Source organism: Eucyclogobius newberryi, unplaced genomic scaffold (assembly GCF_026437365.1).
Source record: "Eucyclogobius newberryi isolate DKJ021-1_F unplaced genomic scaffold, fEucNew1.0.hap1 SCAF_14, whole genome shotgun sequence".
NCBI lineage: Eukaryota > Metazoa > Chordata > Actinopteri > Gobiiformes > Gobiidae > Eucyclogobius > Eucyclogobius newberryi.
The window spans coordinates 30,229,920-30,247,818 of NW_027315768.1; the positions used below are offsets into that span (position 1 = coordinate 30,229,920).

Consider the following 17,899-nt stretch of genomic DNA (forward strand, 5'->3'; position numbering starts at 1 on the left):
TCAAGTTTCCAGTGAAGTTATGAAGTTATGAAGTTATGAAGTTATGAAGTTATGAATATCTAGAGACAATTTCAGACTCTCTAGGAGTCGATTCCACTGTCGGATAATTAAAAAAGAAAAGGCCGATCGTGCGAAGGCCGAGGATCTTTTCGGGATGGTGCAATCTCTACTGGCTGTGGACTTACTTCAGTACAATCCTGCATCTGTTACTCTTTCTGGAATGTTCCGCAGTACGGCATTGATCTGTTTTGCATTTATTCATATTGCCAAAAACATGCCCTCTTAATGTGAGCGTTTTTGAATCCGAACAACTCATTTCCCCCAGTTTGCGACCTTTGCGAGTCAGCATTTTAGCACGCCACCTGCTGGTCTAGACGTTCTGCGCACAGCCACGACACCTTTTCATTCCTCTCTGTTGCCACGGCGGCCGCATTACAAAGTGCCCACGGTGACACCCAAAAGGCCAGCTCGTCCGGGGCATGTCCTCACTTTGGTCCATCGCCTGTGATTTAAAGCGGCTCTTTCCCCGTGGCCCTGTCCGCCCGGCGAGCGGAGACGCCGCTAAACAAATGGTGCTTTAAATTTCCTCCGCTCCTGTCTGCTCGAGCACCTCCGAGTATGATTCAATTACAGGCCCAGGTTGCTCCCGTCGGGGAACACAAAGCATTATGGGAGCCCGGGACGTGACTTTGGGCTGAAATGATTCATCTGCGAAATCTGCGGCGGTTGTTTTCACTGGAGGCGAAAGGCGGGTTCACAGAAGGGGCCGGTAATGGGAGGAAGAGGAGGACACGGAGGACAGGGACGCTCCAGAACGCATCAACAAGCGGTCCAGAGGAGGAGGAGGAGGAGGAGGAGGAGGAGGAGGAAGAGGAGGACACGGAGGACAGGGACGCTCCAGAATGCATCAACAAGCAGTCCAGTGGAGGAGGAGGAGGAGGAGAAGGAGGAGGAAGAGTAGGAGGAGGAAGAGGAGGAGGAGGAGGAAGAGGAGGAGGAGGAGGAGGAGGAAGAGGAGGAGGAGAAGGAGGAGGAGGAAGAGGAGGAAGAGGAAGAGGAGGAGGAGGAGAAGGAGGAGGAAGAGTAGGAGGAGGAAGAGGAGGAGGAGGAGGAAGAGGAGGAGGAGGAGGAGGAGGAGAAGGAGGAAAACGAGGAGGAGGAAGATGAGGACACGGAGGACAGGAACGCTTCAGAATGCATCAACAACCAGTCCAGTGGAGGAGGAGGAGGAGGAGGAGGAGGAGGAGGAGGAGGAGGAGGAGGAGGAGGAGGAGGACGAGGACGAGGAGGAAGAAGAGGAGGAGGAGGAGGAGGAGGACGTGCATCAGCTTAAAGTGCCTTTTCGGTGTATAAGTGTACTTCCTGTTTGTAATCGATGACATCACACTGGGCCAAACTTTTTTTGATTTGACAAATAAGAATATATGAGAGCGACTTTATTTTGTTGAATTAATGTTTAAGGGTCAAAAAAGTTGTTTATTTTGTGTAAATTCTGCATAAACTTGGGATGGAAAGATGGAACGTCCTGTGTGATGTCACTTCCTGTTATTTTCTACAGATTTTTACACTTTTTGTCCACAAATAGCGGCTTGATTGTCGTAAAACTATAATTTATATTTACAACAGGTATAAATAACACCAAATAAAGTCAAATTGAGAAAATCATATACCTTAAAGTCATACGGACATACGGATATTATTAGCGGCAACTAACGATTATTTTAGTCGCCTGATTCTATAGAACATTATAAATACATTATCAAACAAAAAAGGTTGAACATTTGTGACTAAAAGCTTTTAGACGGATATTACTAACAAATCAAGTGGATTACTGATGCAAATTAGAAATAGTTTATTATTTTTTGACATTTTGATTTAATAATGCCACTGTTTTTTTTAACTGTCGATAAAACTAATTGTCAATTGTCAATAAAAACATTTTTTAAAGTTTTTTTTAGAGTCTGTTTAGTGCAGATAATGATTATGAAAATACCATTATGATTTATCTGTCACATCCCAAAGCACAAGCACATTTAAAGTTATTATTTATTCGTAAGTGTTACTTCAGTTTGACTCTACAAACATTTAATGCCCATTTTATAACAATAATTACATCAGAGGCTTTTATTTTGACAAGTTTCTGTTTCTGTTGAACAAGGAGCTGAGCATAATCTTCAAACTGTAAAATCATAATAACTATTAACCATTTGTTCTTTTTCATGACTTTAAAAATAAAAAAAACGACTAATTCATGTTTTGCCTACATATTTTTTTTCCATATTTTACACAAAAGACGTTTATTTAAACACTTTTTTTGACACGAGGATTGACTGAAGACTAAAGCTGATCATCGACCATTCGAAACATTTACATCACAGTTTCATTTAAAGTTGATCAGAATGTGAATATGTTTTGTGAAAATATATTTACAGGACATCGTCGCGTGACATGGAGGTGAAGAGTGGGAGAGACATTCAGCCACCGCCGCCGCAACCAAAGTCTAATCTTGTTTTTTATTCTTTTCACTGTGAATAGTCTGTGTTTTCTTTTGTCACAGACGTGTTTTAGTAGTTTTAATGTTTAATATCTTGAATGTTTAATTGTTTTCTTTAAATTTACTGTTTTTATTTATCGTATTTTCTGGACTATAAGTCGCACTGGAGTATAAGTCGCACCAGCCAAAAAATGCATAATAGAGAAGAAAAAACATATATAAGTTGCACTGGAGTATGAAATGCGGTTGCAAGTGTGAAAATAACAAATAATATCACATATAAGTCGCTCCAGAGTATAAGTATATAAATATAAATATAAGTATAAGTCGCACCCCGGCCAAAACTATGAAAATACTTATGTCCTTTGTGAACACTTTAGAAAACTCACTTTAATAAACAACGTTAATAACAATAACCCATTCGCACTGTTCATTTTGCACTATGACCAAACTGTACATTGAGCGTACATATTCAGCGTCTAATCTATTTTTAATCTATTTAGTAAATCCTTATTTTCAACAATAAACAATAAACCTTTCCTCTGATTCAGATTTGATCATAGTTCTGTGAGTTTAAGCGTCTTTAAATGTCACGAAACAAACACAATTGATTATGAAGGTTTTTAGGACATGAGGAAACGTGTCTGACACCCTGGTAAACATGCGCTGCCCTTATTATACACAAATAAATATGTAAATCCGTGCGTTGCTGCGGTAACGGAGCCCTGCACTTTCTCGAGGTCGTGTCGTCACAAACACATTTACCTCCAGAGCCCTGAGTCGTTCTAACAGGGGGTCGTCCTCGGATCCGCCGCGCGACTCCACTGACGCTGCCGTCTCCGTGGCGATGGGGACGGATGTCACCGCGGCGACGGGGGCCAACTCCAGACTGTCCTGCTGCTTCCACATCTCCTCCAGCAGCTTGTCCTGGGACGCAAACACGGCCACAGGGTAATTACTCATGAAAAGCAAAATACATAAGTCCAATAAACATGCTGGTGAAACACAGCTACACAAACATGATAGTGAGTTATTGAAAGTGAATAGGAAAAGTTTTTTAATTTAATGCTGTCAATCTGAAACTTCTCCTGTAGTTTAGGCACATAAATGTAAGAAAAAATTGTATTACAGGTTTTTCATCATGTCATGTTTTCATATAGAAATAAGGCATTTTATATGAAAAAACAGCCAAAATTGGGGATTTAAATTTGAAAAATGGACAGAGCCAGGTTTAAATTCATAGCTTTTTTTTTTTTTTTTGACATAATAGATACAAAAACATTTACAGGGGAATTTTGGATTTCTTATTTACCGGTAGTTTTGGAAAAATGGCATTAACGCACAACTTTTTAGACTCAAATCTTTATTAAATCATAGAGGGGCTTAGAGTTAGAAAACAAACCCTGTTCTGACAAAAATTGTGTTAAGTACAAGATTAGAACATTAGCTCCTACTTTAAGTTGTGATGTTTATGTGTCTGTGAGATAAAAATGCATTTTAAGAAAGCCACATTTGAAGTTACAATGTGCCTCACCTTAAAAACACTCAAACATTGATAGCAAATGCATTGATACAGTTTTATCAGGCTGAAAACTCAAATATTAGCGCAGAGACCTTTTATAAAACAAAGTTATCCTGGTTTGGTCCTAGTTTGAGCTCAGATCAGTCAATCAGGTTTACCCAGGTTTGCACATTCACTGCATCAAAACTGGGAATAAACAGGACTAAACCTGGAAACTAACCATCCAACTAAATCAGGACTTAACAAGGACAAGTACAAGACCAAACCCAGCCCAGATCAGGACTAAAATGGGCTCGATTTAGGACCAAAAAACGACCAATGTGAACGCATCCTTGTCTCAAACATGCTCAGAGCAGAACGTCTGATGACATGACTCGACAGCTCAGTTTCATTCATCTGTAGCTGTCGTCCACTCTCCCTAACGGTGGACACAAGTTTAATCCCTGGGTCTGCTATATCTGATTGAGAAATGCTTTAAAGTCATTATGGACGTGATGTGACAGGTGTTCAAACAGGAGTGGTCGCTCCGACAGGCTGGAGCGCAGCTGAAGTCTGTCTGCGCCCCTGACTTTGATTGAGTGGGATGCACAGGCTCCTAACGGTGCAAAGTAATTAAACAAACAGGAGGTTCAAGGGCAGGACTCACTCTTGGCATCGACTGGGGAAAGTTAATAAATATTGTGGGCAGCGTGTGGGCGTGTCACAATAATTACTGTATCGATCAATAAATGACAAATGAACTGCAATTTTCAAGCTCAATATTTATCTTTTTTAAAATATATTTATCGTGTACCGTTTCTCTGCTTCAGGGGGAATATGTTCTTATTTTGATAGGAATTATGCCTTTATAACACAAGTTGAGTTGCAAATTCATCACATAATTTATCATCCGTCACACATTATAGATATTAGAACTTATTACTGCTGTGTTTATTTATTTATTTATTAATTTATTTATTTATTGCTCAAAGATTTTCATTTTTTCATCATTTATTGTGATATTGTTTCTGTAATAAATACATCCCATTTCAATTCTATTTAAAAGAATGAATGAATCTTATGTTATCTGCCACTTTTTCAACTTTCAAATGAACACTGACCTTTTAAAACACATTACACTAAACATTTGCAATAAAGTGACAAAAATACATTGCAAACACGTTTTCTTTTTCAACACTTGGTTCCATTACTTTGGTTTTGAATGTGCTTTTTGAAAATGTCTGATTATAGTGACTTGCACATCACGGACAAAAGACAAAACCAGCTCTAAAGCATGACTAAGATGTGACAAAACACTAGTACAGCACTTTGGGCTTTTAAAGTTGAAAGTGTGCTTTATAAATACATCTTGATATGAATATTCATAAACAGAACATAATATGATCTTCCCACAAACAAGGCTAAAATAGGAATTTGGAAGAATCAGAAAGTGACATTTATAACACCTGTAAATTAATGTGTTCCTTCTTTTACAAAATTCCATAACCAACACCATTCTCCCGTTATACTATACTATACTATACTATACATAATATTAGGGATTATAGCAACCTAATAAAGAAAAATCCCCCCCACATGTTGATTGATTTCGATTTCTGATTCAATTTGATTTTTTCTTTTCAAAAACAAAAGAAAAATGTCTTTCAATAAACAAGACAAACTTTCCATCAAAGTAATTTAACAGAAACGTCCAAAGTCTGAACTCTGGTCTTGTGCTGGAGGATTAAAAAGACGTTTAGCCCCGACTTAATCTCGACCTTGATTAAAACCTTGATTATTGCTCATATTAAACCCATAATAACATACATTTCTTATTCATCCAACATTTGCATTGGTGGTGTAGGAATGATTTTTGCTTTGTCGTTTCTGTGAGATTCGTCCAAGACACGCTTTGTTTTTTAAGTGTTCGACGTGCAATTTGAAAGATGAAAAGAAGAACTCAAATCAATACATCATCTGCTCTTATTGTACAGTTTTAGATGATGTTGCTTCAGACTCACTCGCTGCCGTCGCTCAGAGAGATCGTCATGACAACGATGCAACAGGCTTCAAAGAGTCTCAAAGCTACTATAACTGCATGAAGCTGGGTGTTATGATTACTAAATGTATTTCACAATTTTTTCTTGGGATCAAATCACAATTTTGATTTAATGGCGCAACATGTAGAAGAGGGAGGTTTGTCTAAAGATGGATCGTAACACAATTTTTGCTTTGGAAATAGTCTAAATTAGAATAAGCACAGAATATCTCCAATACTGTTTCGATCAATTGAGTTAATACAACAAAACAACGACTGATTAGACTTTTGTGAGAAATACTATATGAAATGCTTTAATAACATAGTGCCAATCCAGCACTGAACCAGAGTTAAACTAGGACTAGACTAGTACTAACCCAGAGTTAAACTAGGACTAGACTAGTACTAACCCAGAGTTAAACTAGGACTAGACTAGTACTAACCCAGAGTTAAACTAGGACTAGACTAGTACTAACCCAGAGTTAAACTAGGACTAGACTAGTGCTAACCCAGAGTTAAACTAGGACTAGACTAGTACTAACACAGAGTTAAACTAGGACTAGACTAGTACTAACCCAGAGTTAAACTAGGACTAGACTAGTACTAACACAGAGTTAAACTAGGACTAGACTAGTGCTAACCCAGAGTTAAACTAGGACTAGACTAGTACTAACCCAGAGTTAAACTAGGACTAGACTAGTACTAACCCAGAGTTAAACTAGGACTAGACTAGTACTAACACAGAGTTAAACTAGGACTAGACTAGTACTAACCCAGAGTTAAACTAGGACTAGACTAGTACTAACACAGAGTTAAACTAGGACTAGACTAGTGCTAACCCAGAGTTAAACTAGGACTAGACTAGTACTAACACAGAGTTAAACTAGGACTAGACTAGTGCTAACCCAGAGTTAAACTAGGACTAGACTAGTGCTAACCCAGAGTTAAACTAGGACTAGACTAGTACTAACACAGAGTTAAACTAGGACTAGACTAGTTTTAACCCAGATTTAAACTAGGACTAGACTAGTGCTAACCCAGAGTTAAACTAGGACTAGACTAGTACTAACACAGAGTTAAACTAGGACTAGACTAGTACTAACCCAGAGTTAAACTAGGACTAGACTAGTGCTAACCCAGAGTTAAACTAGGACTAGACTAGTGCTAACCCAGATTTAAACTAGGACTAGACTAGTGCTAACCCAGAGTTAAACTAGGACTAGACTAGTACTAACACAGAGTTAAACTAGGACTAGACTAGTGCTAACCCAGAGTTAAACTAGGACTAGACTAGTACTAACACGGAGTTAAACTAGGACTAGACTAGTGCTAACCCAGAGTTAAACTAGGACTAGACTAGTGCTAACCCAGAGTTAAACTAGGACTAGACTAGTACTAACACGGAGTTAAACTAGGACTAGACTAGTGCTAACCCAGAGTTAAACTAGGACTAGACTAGTGCTAACCCAGATTTAAACTAGGACTAGACTAGTGCTAACCCAGAGTTAAACTAGGACTAGACTAGTACTAACACAGAGTTAAACTAGGACTAGACTAGTGCTAACCCAGATTTAAACTAGGACTAGACTAGTGCTAACCCAGAGTTAAACTAGGACTAGACTAGTACTAACACAGAGTTAAACTAGGACTAGACTAGTGCTAACCCAGAGTTAAACTAGGACTAGACTAGTACTAACACAGAGTTAAACTAGGACTAGACTAGTACTAACACAGAGTTAAACTAGGACTAGACTAGTGATAACCCAGAGTTAAACTAGGACTAGACTAGTACTAACACAGAGTTAAACTAGGACTAGACTAGTGCAAACCCAGAGTTAAACTAGGACTAGACTAGTGCTAACCCAGAGTTAAATTAGGACTAGACTAGTGCTAACCCAGAATGAAAACAGGCCTAAAGGAGACTTAAACAAGGATTAAACCGGACCAAACCAGGTGCTAACCCAGAATGAAACCAGTAAGCAAGACTTTTTATTTTATTTTATATTTGGGAGATGGGTCATGACCCGGATTTAATCGCTTGGCGGGCCTGATTTGGCCCCCGGGCCTTATGTTGAATAGCCCTGGTCTATAATTAAAGCTGTTAAACATGAGCTGAACACAGAAAGCAGAAGGATATGGCAGTATTTCTGCACTTTTGGGGTTCATTTGGTGGTTGAACCTGCACCAAGACATTTAAACACACATTTGCACGTTTAAAACAAAATGTCTCAATCACACACACACACACGCACACACGCACCCACACCCACACACACACACACACACACACACACACACACACACACACACACACACACACACACACACACACACACACACACACACACACACACACCTTGTAAGCTTTCATGAGGTCCAGTGGGTCGACTTTAGGGCCTTCCATCGAGTCCTGGTTCTGGAGTATGTTCCGCACCGTCTCCTCCATACTGCACAAGGAAAGAAACACAACTGTGGTCAGGAGGACGACAAACACAACTGTGGTCAGGAGGACGACAAACACAACTGTAGTCAGGAGGACGACAAACACAACTGTGGTCAGGAGGACGACAAACACAACTGTGGTCAGGAGGACGACAAACACAACTGTGGTCAGGAGGACGACAAACACAACTGTGGTCAGGAGGACGACAAACACAACTGTGGTCAGGAGGACGACAAACACAACTGTGGTCATCCTCCTGCTACACATCAGTAGCATTCAGTCTGCTTCTCTATGCTCCTGTCTGCTCCTGCCTGCTCCTCTATGCTCCTGTCTGCTCCTGCCTGGTCCTCTATGCTCCTGCCTGCTCCTGCCTCGTCCTGCCTGCTCCTCTATGCTCCTGTCTGCTCCTGCCTGGTCCTCTATGCTCCTGCCTGCTCCTGCCTCGTCCTGTCTGCTCCTCTATGCTCCTGCCTGCTCCTGTCTGCTCCTCTATGCTCCAGTCTGCTCCTGCCTGCTCCTGTCTGCTCCTCTATGCTCCTACCTGCTCCTGTCTGCTCCTCTATGCTCCAGTCTGCTCCTGCCTGCTCCTCTATGCTCCTACCTGCTCCTGTCTGCTCCTCTATGCTCCAGTCTGCTCCTGCCTGGTCCTGTCTGCTCCTCTATGCTCCAGTCTGCTCCTGCCTGGTCCTGTCTGCTCCTCTATGCTCCTGCCTGCTCCTGCCTGCTCCTCTATGCTCCAGTCTGCTCCTGCCTGGTCCTGTCTGCTCCTCTATGCTACTGCCTGCTCCTGTCTGCTCCTCTATGCTCCTGTCTGCTCCTGTCTGCTCCTCTATGCTCCTGCCTGCTCCTGCCTGCTCCAGTCTGCTCCTGCCTGCTCCAGTCTGCTCCTCTATGCTCCTGTTTGCTCCTGTCTGCTCCTCTATGCTCCTGCCTGCTCCAGTCTGCTCCTGCCTGCTCCAGTCTGCTCCTGCCTGGTCCTGTCTGCTCCACTATGCTCCTTCCTGTTCCTGCCTGGTCCTGTCTGCTCCTCTATGCTCCTGCCTGCTCCAGTTTGCTCCTGCCTGCTCCTGTCTGCTCCAGTCTGCTCCAGTCTGCTCCTGCCTGCTCCTGCCTGCTCCAGTCTGCTCCAGTCTGCTCCTGTCTGCTCCTGCCTGCTCCTGCCTGCTCCTGTCGGTTCCCTTCTGCATCGACTCTCAGATTCTGTTAAAAGGCTCATGTTTTCTTGTCTTATGAGAAAACCACATCTCGAGTCTGAAACTGTCAAAAGGCTGAAGCAGTAAAAGCTTTTATCCTCCTTTTATCCTCTGTGTTTTATTCATTTCCCACATGAAAAGTCTTTTAATCTATTTTTATCAGCACAAAACCACAAGATGGTTCATGTGCAATTTCACAAACTTCAACTTTAGCTGGCGTAACCAGTCTATTGTAAAAACGATATTTATAATACAATGAGAATTAGAATTGCGACAAGTTGGCCACTGTCCAGGATGTACCCCGCCTAAGGCCCAAAGTCACTGGGATAGGCTCCAGTCACCCGCGACCCCGAAAGGGAACAAGCGGTAGAAAATGGATGGATGGATAATTAGAATTTCAAAATAAACTAGAAATAACAGATAAATTAAATAAAGATAAATTGTGGCTAAACATTGAAAAAAGCTTTTATTAATTAAGAAATGTTGCTTAAATAAAAGAGAAAAAAACATTCCTGTTGTCATTTGAAGGTGGAGTTATTATTGTTGACTCATCATTTATCCATCCATCCATCCATTTTCTACCGCTTGTTCCCTTTCGGGGTCGCGGGTGACTGGAGCCTATCCCAGTGACTTCGGGCCTTAGGCGGGGTACACCCTGGACAGTGGCCAACTTGTCGCAGGGCCAACACAGAGAAATAGACATTACAGACAGTTCACGCTCACATTCATTCACTAGGTTCATTCACTAGGGCCAATTTAGAGTCGCCAATCTTACCTAACACATACATGTCTTTGGACGGTGGGAGGAAGCCGGAGAACCCGGAGAGAACCCACGGTAACACGGGGAGAACATGCAAACTCCACCCAGAGAGATCATGTGATGTTGGTCTGGTCCGGGAATCGAACCCATGATCTCCTTCTTGGGAGGCAAGAGCGCTAACCGCTTTTGCCACCGTGCACCCTCATCATTTAATTTAACTTAAATTTAAACTCTGACTCCTCCCACTCTCCAAACACACGCTTCATTAAATATCAACTGTAAATTGCCTGTAATGAGTGAATGTGAGAATGAATAGTTGTGTTTATGTCTCTGTGATGACCCTGCCACGAGCCCCTGTCCAGAGTGTATATTATATGTATGTATTTCATATGTACATTAAATATCAAATCCCAATATTGATCTAAAAGCACTTGAGTGACTTTCAGACTGAACATTTTCCGCCCTTTAAGTCTAAAGACTAAAGATGACTCAAACACACATGAAACACGCTAAATATGAATAAAGTTATATTCTCTGATGTAAAAAAGCCCAAAATAACATGTTAATACAGATGATTTACTCCCGGTTTGATACACAATCCATATCTAAAAATCATAACGCGACTGAACTCGACCTAAACACAAAAGGAAAGAGCGTGTTCCCTCGAGCCTTTAGTCCCGAGTTTATCTCTGACTTTGTCCACGGAGCGTCTGGACGTGTCAATGATCTGAGGCTGTTTGGACGTGACACTCGGCGCAGATCCGGTTTACAAAGCCTCCATTTAAGTCCATTTTAGTCCATTTAAGTCCATTTTAGTCCATTTAAGTCCATTTAAGTCCATTTTAGTCCATTTAAGTCCATTTAAGTCCATTTTAGTCCATTTAAGTCCATTTAAGTCCATTTTAGTCCATTTAAGTCCATTTAAGTCCATTTAAGTCCATTTTAATCCATTTAAGTCCATTTAAGTCCATTTTAATCCATTTAAGTCCATTTTAGTCCATTTGCATCGCCAAAATCCGACACTGCCTCACCCTCCCCGCTGCTGAATCCCTCATCCATGCCTTCATCTCCTCCCGCCTCGACTACTGCAACTCCCTCCTCACTGGCATCTCCTCCCATTCCCTCCACAGACTCCAAATGGTCCAAAACTCCGCTGCCCGCCTCCTCACCCACACCCGCCTCCTCACCCACACCCGCCTCCTCACCCACACCCGCCTCCTCACCCACACCCGCCTCCTCACCCACACCCGCCTCCTCACCCACACCCGCCTCCTCACCCACACCCGGTCCCGTGAACACATCACTCCCGTTCTCCGCTCTCTCCACTGGCTCCCCATCAAGCAGCGCATAAACTTTAAAATACTCCTCCTCACCTTCAAAGCTCTTCACCACCTTGCCCCCCCCTACCTGTCTGACCTCCTCATCCCCCACCGCCCCACCCGAGCTCTCCGATCCTCCTCCTCTCTCACCCTGGCTGCACCAACATCCCGACTCAAAACTTTTGGCGACAGAGCATTCTCCTGAACAGCACCCCGACTCTGGAACTCCCTCCCCCAACCTGTCCGCCACTCTCCCTCACTCACAACATTCAAATCCCGCCTAAAAACATACCTCTTCACCCAAGCCTATGACCTCCCCTACCCCTAGCCTCCTCTACCCCATTGCCTACACTTCTACCCCCTGTTACATCCCCATCTTTTTCTCTCTACTTCTTCTGTCTTGTTCATTTTATCTGTATATTAATGTGTATTGTACGTGTTGTCCCCCCTGTCTGTAAATACCCCCCCCCTTTTTTATTATGTTCAGCGTCTTTGGGTCACTGAAAAGCGCTATATAAATAAAAGTTATTATTATTATTATTATTATTTAAGTCCATTTAAGTCCATTTTAGTCCATTTAAGTCCATTTAAGTCCATTTTAGTCCATTTAAGTCCATTTAAGTCCATTTAAGTCCATTTTAATCCATTTAAGTCCATTTAAGTCCATTTTAATCCATTTAAGTCCATTTTAGTCCATTTAAGTCCATTTAAGTCCAGTGGCCTGGATTCAGACTCTGTGACCTCCAAACCCACTTATGATTCTGCTGAAGAACTTTACGTGTACAACCACAGATAAACCCGGTCTAAACTGGAGCTAAACCCGGTCTAAACTGGAGCTAAACCCGGTCTAAACTGGAGCTAAACCCGGTCTAAACTGGGGATAAACCCGGTCTAAACTGGGGCTAAACCCGGTCTAAACTTGGGCTAAACCCGGTCTAAACTGGAGCTAAACCCGGTCTAAACTGGGGATAAACCCGGTCTAAACTGGGGCTAAACCCGGTCTAAACTGGAGCTAAACCCGGTCTAAACTGGGGATAAACCCGGTCTAAACTGGGGCTAAACCCGGTCTAAACTGGGGCTAAACCTGGTCTAAACTGGGGATAAACCCGGTCTAAACTGGGGATAAACCCGGTCTAAACTGGAGCTAAACCCACTCTAAACTGGGGCTAAACCCAGTCTAAACTGGAGCTAAACCAGCTCTAAACTGGGGATGAACCAGGTCTAAACTGGGGATAAACCAGGTCTAAACTGGGGCTAAACCAGGTCTAAACTGGGGATAAACCAGGTCTAAACTGGGGCTAAACCAGGTCTAAACTGGAGCTAAACCAGGTCTAAACTGGAGCTAAACCCGGTCTAAACTGGAGCTAAACCCGGTCTAAACTGGGGATAAACCCGGTCTAAACTGGGGCTAAACCCGGTCTAAACTTGGGCTAAACCCGGTCTAAACTGGAGCTAAACCCGGTCTAAACTGGGGATAAACCCGGTCTAAACTGGGGCTAAACCCGGTCTAAACTGGAGCTAAACCCGGTCTAAACTGGGGATAAACCCGGTCTAAACTGGGGCTAAACCCGGTCTAAACTGGGGCTAAACCCGGTCTAAACTGGGGCTAAACCTGGTCTAAACTGGGGATAAACCAGGTCTAAACTGGGGATAAACCCGGTCTAAACTGGAGCTAAACCCACTCTAAACTGGGGCTAAACCCAGTCTAAACTGGAGCTAAACCAGCTCTAAACTGGGGATAAACCAGGTCTAAACTGGGGATAAACCAGGTCTAAACTGGGGCTAAACCAGGTCTAAACTGGGGATAAACCAGGTCTAAACTGGGGCTAAACCAGGTCTAAACTGGAGCTAAACCAGGTCTAAACTGGGGCTAAACCAGGTCTAAATTGGGGATAAACCAGGTCTAAACTGGGGCTAAACCCAGTCTAAACTGGGGCTAAACCCGGTCTAAATCGTGACTGTGAGGATTGACCCAAAGGAGAGCGAAACGTGAATAAAATGGCCTCAAAAATAAACATTGAAGATAAAATATGCAATAAAAGTGAACCAATCGGGCCTGAAATGTTGTCCTGTAATTGATTAATCCAAAACGCTGCGAAAATTGCATGAAACTATTTCTCTGGGTAGTTTTTTTCTTGCGTACCTTTTACTTTGGTACTTTTTAGTCAAGTAACATAACTTTAAAACAATTGAGCTGTTACTGAAGGGCAGCTTTAGGTCAGTGTTTTTCACAACTATTTTAACGCCGGTGCTTTTCCTGAACACGACCATCTCTCACAAAGTTCTTCTCGTCTTTGCGGCGTCTTATAAATTAAAGTGTTGTAATAACGGAGGACAAACAGCGAAAGCCGGGGCCAGGATAACGCACAGCACACATCCATAACGCCCAGACACAATTTCATTAAGTAAAGAGCGTCATCAGTTTGATCCGACACAAAAAGTTGATGTCGAGTCAGAACATGCGAGATCGAGCTGCGCTTTAAAGAAACTGCAGCGCGGAGACGTTTAGTCGCTTTATTCTAAAGAGATTTCAGTATCGTAGAGCGGAATCCAACGTTAGCGGTACGATTATTGTGAGAAAAAACATCACCATTTAACGATTATTCATGATTATTGAGAACAAACTGCAGTGAAATGTTTAATTTTCTGGCCGTGCTGTGGTTTGTGAAGGGATTTATGCCACGGAACTTTCTGAAAAACAAAATGAAGTAAAATGTGGCAAAAACAGCCATAAAAAACAAACAAACAAATTATTAAAAAATATAATGATAAAATAATAAAATAATAAAATAATAAAATAATAAAATAATAAAATAATAAAATAATAAAATAATAAAATAATAAAATAATAAAATAATAAAATAATAAAATAATAAAATAGTAAAATAGTAAAATAATAAAATAATGAAATAATAAAATTGTAAAATAATAAAATAATAGAATAATAAAACAATAAAATAATAAAACAGTAAAATAATAATAATAATAAAAATAAAGCACGTTTGTGAGTGGCTTTTGAACTATCTGTAAAACAAAATAAAGTAAAATGTGACAAAAACAGCTACAAAAAAAATAAAGAATATTTAAAAAATAATAATAATGATAAAATAATAATAATAAAATAAAGCAAGTTTGTGAGCAGCTTTTGAACTTTCTGAAAAACAAATAAAGTCAAATGTGGCAAAAACCGCCATAAAAAAAATAATTTAGGTTTATTTTTGAGCAATATATTGAACAAAAAATACTTAATTTTGCTTCTAAAATTGTCACGGTTATTATTTTCTGGTTCCTTCGATTACATTGCGGCCTGAATAATCACGATTATCGATGAGCCTGATCTTCTTGACGTCCTTAGCTCAGAGAGATGATGTGAGTTTGATGCCATTTCTGTTTTTCTGTCCGCGTCGTCCGTATATGATTCAGAATTTCTCCTTTTTGTGTCTTTCCTTTGAAAATACCAGATTTTGAGCCTTAATTGTTGATTTGTCCTTCATTTTATCTTCAAATTATAAATCTGGTGTTACGCCCAGATAGTTTAAAATGAGCCTTAAATAAGTACTTTTTTACTCTTTTATTTTCTTGGCTCACTACTTTGTACTTGAGTAATATTCTTTTGAAGTAACTTTTTTCTTACTTTATTCTGTTTACTGCTTCTTACAGAGCTCTTCCTCTTCCTCTCTATTTAATCCTTATTTAAATTATATTACATAACAATCAAATTAATTATTTTCTCCGTTAAGGAAGTTTGCTGATGCTTCTTGGTTTCTAATTCTAAAAATGTTGCGGTTGTTCTTTGATTTGAGCCAAAAACCGTAGAAATAAATGGCCGTTTCTAGGGAGGTGTTATTGCTGTACAGTGTGGCATTAAGCGCACCTCCTTATCGCTCCCCGGAGACGAGCAGGTGATGCCACCAAGGTCAAACAATATAAATCCTGCCAGTGAATACATGCAGGATCGATACGTTTGCAACAGCATCTCCATGGAGACAAGCGGGTGACGTACTCTCCATCAGAAAAACTGCTTTTTTTTATAGTGCGCATTTAAAGTGCCCATGACATGTTTTTAAGATTTTTTTTATTTCACTTGGTGCATTTGTACCTGTCGTAAATATGAATTATAGTTTTACACCAATCGAACAGCTATTTGTGGAGAAAAGTTGAAAAATCTGTAGAAAATGACAGGAAGTGACATCACACCAGGGCATCACAGACAGTTTACGCATAATTTACACAAAACAAACAACTTTTTCACCCTCTAAACATGAATTCAGCTTAATAAAGGTGCACTTGTACATTTTTATTTCGTCAGATAAAAACAAGTTGTAATAAGGTAAGTTTTAGCTCAGTGGTTGCTGGTGATGTCATGAATTGCAACCAGGAAGTAAAATTATAAACCTTAAAAACTAGTCCTGTTTGAGTCCTGTTTGAGTCCTGGTTGAGTCCTGGTTGAGTCCTGTTTGAGTCCTGTTTGAGTCCTGTTTGAGTCCTGGTTGAGTCCTGTTTGAGTCCTGTTTGAGTCCTGGTTGAGTCCTGGTTGAGTCCTGTTTGAGTCCTGGTTGAGTCCTGGTTGAGTCCTGGTTGAGCCCTGGTTGAGTCCTGTTTGAGTCCTGTTTGAGTCCTGGTTGAGTCCTGGTTGAGTCCTGGTTGAGTCCTGGTTGAGTCCTGTTTGAGTCCTGGTTGAGTCCTGGTTGAGTCCTGGTTGAGTCCTGGTTGAGTCCTGTTTGAGTCCTGGTTGAGTCCTGGTTGAGTCCTGGTTGAGTCCTGTTTGAGTCCTGGTTGAGTCCTGGTTGAGTCCTGTTTGAGTCCTGTTTGAGTCCTGGTTGAGTCCTGGTTGAGTCCTGGTTGAGTCCTGGTTGAGTCCTGGTTGAGTCCTGGTTGAGTCCTGGTTTAGCCGCGGCCTTGTTCTAGTTTAATCCCAACTTGTATGTGGCGCTTGTGCCACCGACAAAGCCAAACAATGTTTTATTTTGAACACATCAAAGTAAGAAATGTATTAAAAAGTCTGAAATCTGTTGTTGGAGCAGATTTAAATTGTTTTATTCATGTTGTGTTATCATTTTATCGTTGTTTTATGTTGAACTGAATCATCAAAACAAGTTCCAATGTTTGTGAATTCTGTTCATTGACAACGGCAACAAACCTTATTCTGAATCTGAAATCTGTTGTTGTTGTTGTTGTTGTTGTTGATGATATCTGTCATTTTCGCCTCTGAGTTCAAATCAAACTTCCCCTGTAAACTTTGTCCCTGTCGTGTTGTGTTTTTCGTCTATAATTAAACACCAATAATCCCCGTTCCCGTGTCATTATTATTACATTATTATCTCGTGTTTTGGCTGCGGGCCGGACCTGGAGAAGCGCTGCTGCAGTGTCACCATCTGCCGCTCCACGCACTCCTCTCCTCCTCTCCTTCCTTCTCTCCTTCCTTCTCTCCTTCCTTCTCTCCTTCCTTCTCTCCTTCTTAGGTGTTGTTCGGCTCCAGAGAGACGACGAGGGGCCGGTCCTGGGTCAGTCCTGCGAGGAGGAAACAAACACACATAAATAATCAGTCGCACGAGACGAGAACAAGCCATTTGACACAGAGTTTCTCATCAGCGCGATTGTGATGTGTCAGAAATGTGCAAAAATGTGGATGTTTATGTCTTTTAATGGCACAAAACGTGAAGTTCAGACGTGTGCTCTTTATAATGTTGTTTGAGAGCTTACATTTGTTCTTTTTTGCAGTGATTTTAATGGTTTAATTACAGATAATGCACATTTTTTTCAAAGTATCTCTCACTGCTCGCTTTATTTTGGTAATATTCCATACAATAATTACGTTGAATTTTCCGTTATGATGTGATCTCTATCATTCTAGACTAAACACGATGAAGACTATTATTCGTTTTGACGTTGTGCGATGCATTCAAGACGTGAAGATTATTGGGTTAATCGATAATCGTCACAATATAATCGTGAGAATCAAATAGTTATAACAATTGTGTTTTAGAAGCAAAATTAAGCATGTTTTGTTCAATCTATGCCCAAAAAATAGACCTAAATGTAAAGAACTTTTTTCATCGGCTGTTTTTGTCACATTTAACTTTATTTTGTCTTTCAGAAAGTTTAATTTTGAGGAAATAATAACACGTTCGACCACGGGAAAGATTTCACT

General features: G+C 41.1%; 1 protein-coding gene across 1 annotated transcript in view; it reads right to left on the bottom strand.

The window, feature by feature from the left end:
- LOC140359271 (uncharacterized) overlaps positions 1–17,167 on the bottom strand; it is a 64,861-nt gene extending 47,694 nt beyond the window's left edge. The window contains exons 1-3 of the mRNA XM_072444129.1: positions 17,095–17,167; positions 8,390–8,480; positions 3,260–3,421 (exon numbers count right to left, since the gene is read on the bottom strand). Of these exons, the coding sequence (XP_072300230.1) occupies positions 3,260–3,421; positions 8,390–8,480; positions 17,095–17,123 (282 nt within the window). The 5' untranslated portion in view covers positions 17,124–17,167. The remainder of the gene's footprint in view (positions 1–3,259; positions 3,422–8,389; positions 8,481–17,094) is intronic.
- Positions 17,168–17,899: the final 732 nt, after the last annotated feature.